Here is a 9,208-nt window from a genome sequence, read left to right on the forward strand (position 1 = left end):
GATAACCACTAGAGGGCATTGTTACTCTACGTACTAAAGGAGAAGGTAATATAAAATACAAATGTTTTCTCTCGCGCGCGCTGTCTCTCTATGTCACATATGGTCATATATACACTATATTGCCAAAAGTGTTTGCTCACCTTCCTTGACTCACATATGAGCTTAAGTGACATCCCATTCCTAATCCGTAGGGTTCAATATGATGTTGGTCCACCCTTTGCAGATAGAACAGCTTCAACTCATCTGGGAAGGCTGTCCACATGGTTTAGGAGTGTGTTTATGGGGATTTTTTACCATTCTTCCAGAAGCACATTTGTGAGGTCACATACTGATGTTGGACAAGAAGGCCTGGCTCTCAGTCTCCGCTCTAATTCATCCCAAAGGTGTTCTATCAGGCTGAGTTCAGGACTCTGTGCAGGCAAGTCAAGTTCATCCACACCAGACTCTGCCATCCATGTCTTTATGGTCATTGCTTTGTGCACTGGTGCACAGTCATGTTGGAAGAGGACGGGGCCAGCTCCAAACTGACAAAGTTGGGAACATGGAATTATCCCAAATGTCTTAGTATGCTGAAGCATTTAAAGTTCCTTTCACTGGAACTTAGGGGCCAAACCCCATTCTCCACCAAACCCAGACTCATCTATCAGATTTCCAGATGGAGAAGCGTGATTCATCACTCCAAAGAACACAGTGGCGGTGTACTTTACACCACTGCATCCGACGCTTTGCATTGCACTTGGTGATGTATGGCTTGGATGCAGCTGCTCAACCATGGTTGGTCGTTCCCAAAGACCAATTTTCTTATAATACAGCTGATAGTTGACTGGAATATTTAGAAACAAAGAAATTTCACGACTGGATTTGTTGCACAGGTGGCATCCTATCACAGTTCCACGCTGGATTTCAGTGAGCTCCTAAGAGCGACCCATTCTTTTAATAATGTTTGTAAAAACAGTCACCTATGATGTCTTGAACACATTCTCATTTAATATATAGGCCATCGACATTATAAAGAACATACATTCAGTCAGCTGAAGTGTGTGTGTGTGTGTGTGTGTATACAGTATATATATATATATATATATATATATATATATATATATATACTGTATACACACACTGACACACACACACACACTTCAGCTGACTGAATGTATGTTCTTTATAATGTCGATATATATATATATATATATATATATATATATATATATATATATATATATATATATATATATATATATATCCGGTCCATTAGCACCTAGTGGTCTGTATATAACATTTTACGTCACGTTTACGTCTAAACTTTTACATTTTCTATGTTATTTGAAGTTGTTTACTACAGACCCTTTTATACTTTTTTAAGAAATAAAAATGACTAACAAACAAGGGGAAAAATCACTGACATCTTACCTATAACTAGGGTCAACAGGTCTCACTAGATGGCACTACAGCACCATAGTTTGAGTCTTAAATTTTGCGACTGTTGCTTTTGTTACTGCAAGTTGTATAGATATATATATATATAAATTCATTCATTCATTTAATTATTTAATTTTTAATATAAATAAAAATGAAAGTAAGAAAAATATATAGTTTTTTCTTAATTTTATTATATGTGCTGTATTTATATGCTCATAGATACAAAATGATTTTCAAGATTTGTGTAGCACAGATAAACCGTAAAAAGTCTCAGAAAATCACAGCTTGCTTGATCATTTGCACATCTGCATTTGTTTGGCCTATGCTTTAGAACACATTGCTATCAAACAGATCAATCATGCTTTCATACCTCTCTCTTTCACAAAAAGCATCTAAGGCAGTTAGGGCTCAAAAAGCATCTAAGGCAGAGATTGTTTTAGACTAACAGATCCCACTCACGCAGACACCCAGAAACATCCAGCCTCCATGTGGAAGTCAGTTTGAGCGTTTTTCACTCTAGGCCACCTCAGCACCAATGAGAGAAGGAATAAGCAGTGATGTAATAGAGTGGGCGACCTCACCGCACCCTCTGGGCCACCGTAGAAACTTCCCTCGGCCTACTTGTCCTGACAGCCCCCTGCTTTCCAGGTGCCCGCTGCCCACACGGCCCTCCACCCGGCTGGCTGCGTCCCCGGCTGCCTCCCCTCCACTCTCACCCAGTGACCCACTGGCGGAAAGTGTGGGCGTCCTGCGTTCGAGAGAATGCTTTTAGAGGACCAGATGGCTATTTTTGCCCCCCCCCCCCCCCAAACACTCTAAAAGGAGGACTGGGTTACATAAACGAACATTGCGCAGGATACGTGGCTTGGGGAAGGGAAGAAGAAAGCAGAGGAAATTTCAGTATCAGAAGCTGTTTATCATTTTTATTAGAAGATCTGAGGAACATAAAGAGTTAAGATGTCAGCAGTGGTGAAGTGGAAAACGTTCTCAAAGTGTGCAAAGGGCAGACATAACGTGAATATTCTGAAATCTGAGTAGGTCCAGAATGGTAATCTGCTCAGGTGCCCTTTCTTTGAGTGCACAGTTTTCCAACATGACTGTGATATGTGGACATGTGTGGTAAAAAGCTGTGATGTAATTGCTCCATGACTCTATCTGTGCCTTTAAAACACTGACTTTACTGCTCTTGGGAAATAACCTCAGCCTAAAGTTCATGGGTGGACATGGAAACACATAATGGAGTTGTTCGGTTTAAAAAAAAATGATAGATAATGTAAAATTGCTCTGAGCAACACACAATGACATAGTTGTGGAATGTGGGTGTGGATAATGTGACATGACCTGTCATTGACCTGAGACAGGGAGAAAGCATCTCTGCCCCACTGACAGGGAAGATTATCTGTACAATACATTACAATGTGCAGGAGAAAAAACTGCATGTTAAAAACATGTCTCACGTGTGCTTCATGTGTCAAGGTTCCATTAAAAGCCAGCATAGTCTGTGTGTGTGTGTGTGTGTGTGTGTGAGTACTAATATGTGCTTAATGATGGTAGAGTGTGTCTGGGGTTTGATTTCCTCTGGAACTATACCCTTTGGTTGCTAGGTGACCAATAAGATGAAACAATGGGGTGTCACCTGTTACTTGAGAACTGGATTTAGTAAACGCTAAAGCAATCAAGGTTTATATCAGGAGGCAGTGTGCTTTCTAAATATAGCATCAGAAGTCAAGCAGAGACTAGGAGCGAAAGCCAGAGAGAGAGAGTGAGTGAGTGAGAGAGAGAGAGAGAGAGAGAGAGAAATACAGAGACAAAGAAAGACAGAGAGAGATTGTCATCTAACTAAAGTAATAAATCTGTAAAATCTTAATTTACACATAAAATTTTGCAAAAACAACAAAAGTGGAATAGTATGGTAATGTAATAGCTGAGCCCCTCTCACTCTTTCCTTTATTCTCCTTTCACTCTTCCCCTCACTCTTCCCCTCACTCTTCCCCTCACTTTTCCTCTGGCTCCACTGCGTCTCCTCATGGCAGATGTCGGAGGCCCACTCTCTCCTCTCAGTGGGAGCAGGAGGCACTCTGCTCCCACTCCTTCTTGCGTCACGGAACAGAAAGGCTTCTGAAAGCGGAGGACAGATGGGCGAGTGGCAGCATCACTCCTTTATCCGCCACTGACGGACACACATTTGTTTATCCTGTAATGATAGAATGCAAGAATGCATCCATGAACAGTGATGTGAGCGCGGCAGTGCCGGATACAGCAGGGAAGGCAAATCTAAATGAAACAAAAACAATACACATACTGTACAACCTTGCAGACAAATCCTACACAAATGTATCTGATGTATTCCCTTCTTAAAATATTTGTCTTCATTTTCCAGTCTTGTATTTACTGAATGTTTCAGCTGCAGTTCTCTTCCTGTAACACTTTTAATGTCTGCCTGACCAGAGTTAATGAGCTGTGCCACAGTCGAGGTAGAGTCACGTCTCACTGAAATATAAGAGCACACGTGGCCCATTTGGTAACATTCTTCACAAACAGGTTGGTGCAGCATAGGTCTAATTCAGAAACCTGTTGCATATGGAGGGTTCAGCGTGAGGGTGCAACATCATCCGGCTCTCTGAATTGCCATCACCATAGCAACATGATGCACATCCATATGACATCACAGCCCACTCAATCACACAAGCAAAGAGCGAATGGGATTTCAGAGCACGCTCAGTAAGAGCACCTGTGGTCTCCACGGCTGCCTGCTCTCGTTTCCATTTGCCGCAAAAAACACAAACCTCAGTACAGAGAGAGTACAGATACCTTTTACCACACCTGAATGAGAGTACAGACACCTTTTACCACACCTGAATGAGAGTACAGATACCTTTTACCACACCTGAATGAGAGTACAGACACCTTTTACCACACCTGAATGAGAGTACAGACACCTTTTACCACACCTGAATGAGAGTACAGACACCTTTTACCACACCTGAATCAGAATACAGACACCTTTTACCACACCTGAATGAGAGTAGATACTTTTTACCACACCTGAATCAGAGTACAGACACATTTTACCACACCTGAATCAGAGTACAGATACCTTTTACCACACCTGAATCAGAGTACAGATACCTTTTACCACACCTGAATCTCAGTACAGAGACATACTTTTTACAACAAACACCTGAATTTTCATAGTAGGCCTACTTATTTATTTTCTGAACATACATTAAAATTATTTTGGAATAAACAACCCTACATAATCTACAAAATTAAATTGTTATACATTTCTTTTTTTTCCGTCAATCTACCACCAATTTTTTGGGGAAAGGGGGCTTGTTCTGTTTACAAGGGATATGAAAGTAAAGTAATAAAATCTTGCAAAATGTTTTTATATATATATATTAAAAAAAGTAATTATTTTTAGACTGTGAAATATTAGACATGATAATAATAATAAGATAATAATAATTCTCGGCCCCTCATCAGCCCCTGCACATTTGTTTCCACCGAGTCCGGATGACGTTCTGCTCATGTCGGCCTGGTTGGTGAGCCCGGGAGAAGGTGGACTCATTGAGCACTGTGAATGGTGCAGCCCGTGGGTGCTGCGGCTGCCTGCACTAGCCCTCAGTCTTCAGTGACGCAGGCCATTTCACACACTTCCTGCCAGCTGGTGGCAATGTGGCACGTCCAACAATTCATTTCCTGAACACGCTGTGAATGTTTTTGCAGTATCGCTTCCTCTCTCCCTCAAACCCCCTCCTCTTGACATTCTGCAATGTTGTATTTATATATTTATTATCTTGTCTGCTGCACACACACTCTTACCTCTCACACACACACACACACACACACACACACACACACACACACACACACACACACACACACACACACACACACACACACACACAGGCCTATATATTATAATATGTATTTTACATAGCATTACAATATTACATTTACATTTACGGCATTTAGCAGACGCTCTTATCCAGATAAGATCTCTCTCTCTCTCTCTCTCTCTCTCTCTCTCTCTCTCTCTCTCTATATATATATATATATATATATATATATATATATATATATATATATATATATATATATATATAGAGAGAGAGAGAGAGAGAGAGAGAGAGAGAGAGTGTGTCAAAGATACTATAAAAACATAAAGATAGCTAGTGGGACCATCAAAGTCAGTACATGTAGTGTTATGCAGGTGTGTTTCTGAGCATTTCATAAACGTCTAACATCCACGTCTCTCCTGTTTGTGACATTCTATAATAGTCTGCCTAGGGCTAATTAATATTTGAATATAAGCTAATAAAAAAACTAACTTACATCTTCCCATTTAAAGAAATAGACAATTTAAGGAAATCTTTCTAGCTGAGATGTCATAATTTCATAAGGTAAATTATAATGAGACAGTAACATCTATGTACATTTCTGATCTGTAAATTATTCTAAAGCAAACATTTGTTCCACTTTGTCCATAAGACCTTTATTCATCTCGTCTCGAGAACCGAAGCTTCCGGCTGTGTTAATATGACCCGGAAGAAGTAGATACTTGTGCGGAAATTGTGATACCTAAATTTCAATGTGACTTTTTCGAGAAAATCTCTCAAATTCTTTTTCTAAAATGTTTCTCACTGCCGTCAATCGTGAGTAGAATAAATATACCTGACAGTGGTGCACTGTCATATCTGAGAATGTAGAGTTTTAAAGTATCTTTATTTGGACAAATGCACGAATGTTAGCTTGTTAGCTAACTGTTTAGCTAACTTAGCTACGCGGAGATGTGCGCGTGAAGCTCTGGTTAAAACTATTAAACTACTATTAAACTACTATTAATCTACTATTAAACTACTGCTGTGTTGTAGTAAACGAGTAGAAGACGTCGTGGATGTTGTGGTAAACAAGTAGAAAACGTAGATATTGTAGTAAACGAGTAGAAAATGTCGTAGATGTTATGATAAATGAGTAGGACGTCATAGATGTGATAAATGAGATGTTGTGATAAATGTTGTGATAAATGAGTAGGACGTCATAGATGTTGTGATAAATGAGTAGGACGTCATAGATGTGATAAATGAGATGTTGTGATAAATGAGTAGATGTGATAAATGAGTAGGACGTCATAGATGTGATAAATGAGATGTTGTGATAAATGAGTAGGACGTCATAGATGTTGTGATAAATGAGTAGCTATTGTAGTAAACGAGTAGAAAATGTCCTAGATATTGTAGTAAACGAGTAGAAAACGTCATAGATGTTGTGATAAATGAGTAGGACGTCATAGATATTGTAGTAAACGAGTAGAAAACGTCATAGATGTTGTGATAAATTAGTATATTGTTGTAAATGAGTAGAAAACGTAATAGATGTTGTGATAAATGAGTAGGATGTCATAGATGTTGTAGTAAACGAGTAGAAAACATCATAGATATTGTAGTAAACGAGTAGAAAATGTCCTAGATATTGTAGTAAACGAGTAGAAAACGTCATATGTTGTGATAAATGAGTAGGACGTCATAGATATTGTAGTAAATGAGTAGAAAACGTCATAGATGTTGTGATAAATGGAGGATGGGTTCCCTTTTGAGTCTTGGTCCTCCCAAGGTTTCTTCCTATTCCCCACCATCTAGGGAGTTTTTCCTTGCCACTGTCGCCTTTGGCTTGCTCATTAGGGATTTGGACCCATAGTATTGTTAACCTTGTAAATCCTGTAAAGCGCTTTGTGACAACATGTGTTGTGAAAAGTGCTATACAAATATATTTGATTTGATTTGATAAATGAGTAGGACGTCATAGATGTAGAAGACGTAGACATTGTAGTAAATGAGTAGAAAACGTCATAGATATTGTAGTAAATGAGTAGAAAACGTCGTAGATATTGTAGTAAATGAGTAGATAAAGTGAGTTTGCTGTGGAGGTGTCACTCTTCGGGCTGTGCCGGTGAAGGTCACTCGTGTGTTGTAAACTCATCAGTTCATGTTACCGTGTTTACAATGTCGGTACTAACAACACATTCGTATTTTCTTCCTTGTGTTATCCAGTCGCCAAGAACAAGTCCAAGTAAGTAATGTCATGATTTTACAATTTCTTTCCAGTTGGTCTCGCCAGTGTGTTTAATCGTCATGTTTATCATCCACTCTGATGTTTGTGGAGGAGAACCGTGTTATAGATGATCTCTAACACCTTGCAGGAACGTCCTGGTCCAGATGGTGAGTGCGGCCGGGACGGGCTACAGCGTCAACACCAAACGACCTCGGCTGAAGGACAAACTCGTCCTCCGCAAGTATGACCCTAAAGGTACGAATCTATCGCTTAACACGCAATTAAAGCTTAACATGCAATATCATACAGAAACTGATCTGATCTAGGTTTGACAATCATGCTTTTGTGTATGTGTGTGGTTTTCTCTATTGATGTTTGACTTACTTTGATTTACTTGTTTTATAAATGCAATACTTGTTTATTATTTTTTGTGTTCATATTTTGGAAATGCATTCTTAAATTATTTATCATTAGCTTTATTTCTTGAATCATTAAGTTTGAGTTCCATTTTATTTTTTATTACTAAACAAAATGTATCATGCTATACTTAAAATAACTCATAAATAAAACATAAATAGATGTGCTCAAAGTCAGGCTGAGCCAGAGTCAGAATAACATTTGAGTAAAATAAGTAAATCATTTTGCTGAGCATTGTTCACAGCACAGTACAAGCATCAGGGTTTATGATATTTTACTTTTGAGTTAATTAGTTTTCTGTTACTAATTAGCATATTTTGGTGTGAAGTTATTAATTTAACAATATTTAAAGGAAATGTAGTCTGTTGAATGAATTAGATAATGTGTGCTAGAATGCCCAAAAACAATTATAAGGTTTTAACGTTTGTTGAATTTTTGACATTACGGTACTTATACTTGTGTTCTTACGGTACTTATAATTCCTCTTCAGTTAACTTAGAAAAACATCCTCTATCAGTTGCTTAAATAAGTCATTTTCAGTCAGACCCTGCAGTGTATTTCCTAACTCATAAATACCTGAATACATCCTTTAAAACTTGAGATGTGTGTCTCTTGGGGTGTAAATTCTCTCACCTAATTGTACATTGTGAGATTGAGCTTTTGGCTTTGTGCTCTGTACATTTCTGAAATTCTTTGCACATTCCTTGGGAAACGTGTCGCTGAGACCTCAAATTTTCTGAATGTTAGCTGAGCTCATAGTTCACTTTGCATAAAACAGAAGTTCTCATGGTCAGTAAGATTCCTGATAATTCATTTGCTCTTTTGTCTTGTCAGTTTTAATGCAGTGTTATTGCTGTCACAGGTAATGTTTATCTCTCCTCCATTTTGTTTTTCACCCACAGTAAATGCTCATGTCCTTTTCATTGAGAAGAAGAAGATTCGGTCTATATAAACATGGACCAAACACTGGGACTGTTTGGTACTGGGGAAGGACTCTGGTCATTCTTGAACACTGGGCTCATTTGGGCTCAAATGTCACACATCATTGCTGTGGATAAGACATGAGTAAGACTTTGAGGACCACGAGCTGTGCTGTAACCGGCCAATCTGATCAATTTTCAGCATAGTGAGTTCTGGACTGAACATTTACTGGTGTGGCTGACATTAGAATTTTAAGTTGAAGGGGAAAATGTTCAATGTGTTGCAGAGATTACTTACAAGTAATACAGCAATCACAGACATGTCTGTATTTCAGCATTTTCATTTATTTAAATAAATACAGAATACCATTAAGACTTTTTTGTATTCATTTAAAAAA

The 9,208-nt window shown here is 38.6% G+C and overlaps 1 protein-coding gene across 1 annotated transcript; it reads left to right on the plus strand.

Moving 5' to 3' along the window:
• Window positions 1-5,937: 5,937 nt before the first annotated feature.
• On the plus strand, window positions 5,938-9,183 carry mrpl33 (mitochondrial ribosomal protein L33). Its single transcript, XM_076978278.1, has 4 exons — window positions 5,938-6,077; window positions 7,473-7,491; window positions 7,622-7,728; window positions 8,793-9,183. Exons 1-4 carry the CDS (start codon window positions 6,056-6,058, stop codon window positions 8,840-8,842), a joined length of 198 nt encoding a protein of 65 aa, XP_076834393.1. The 5' UTR covers window positions 5,938-6,055; the 3' UTR covers window positions 8,843-9,183.
• Window positions 9,184-9,208: the final 25 nt, after the last annotated feature.

This window comes from Brachyhypopomus gauderio, chromosome 17 (assembly GCF_052324685.1).
Source record: "Brachyhypopomus gauderio isolate BG-103 chromosome 17, BGAUD_0.2, whole genome shotgun sequence".
NCBI lineage: Eukaryota > Metazoa > Chordata > Actinopteri > Gymnotiformes > Hypopomidae > Brachyhypopomus > Brachyhypopomus gauderio.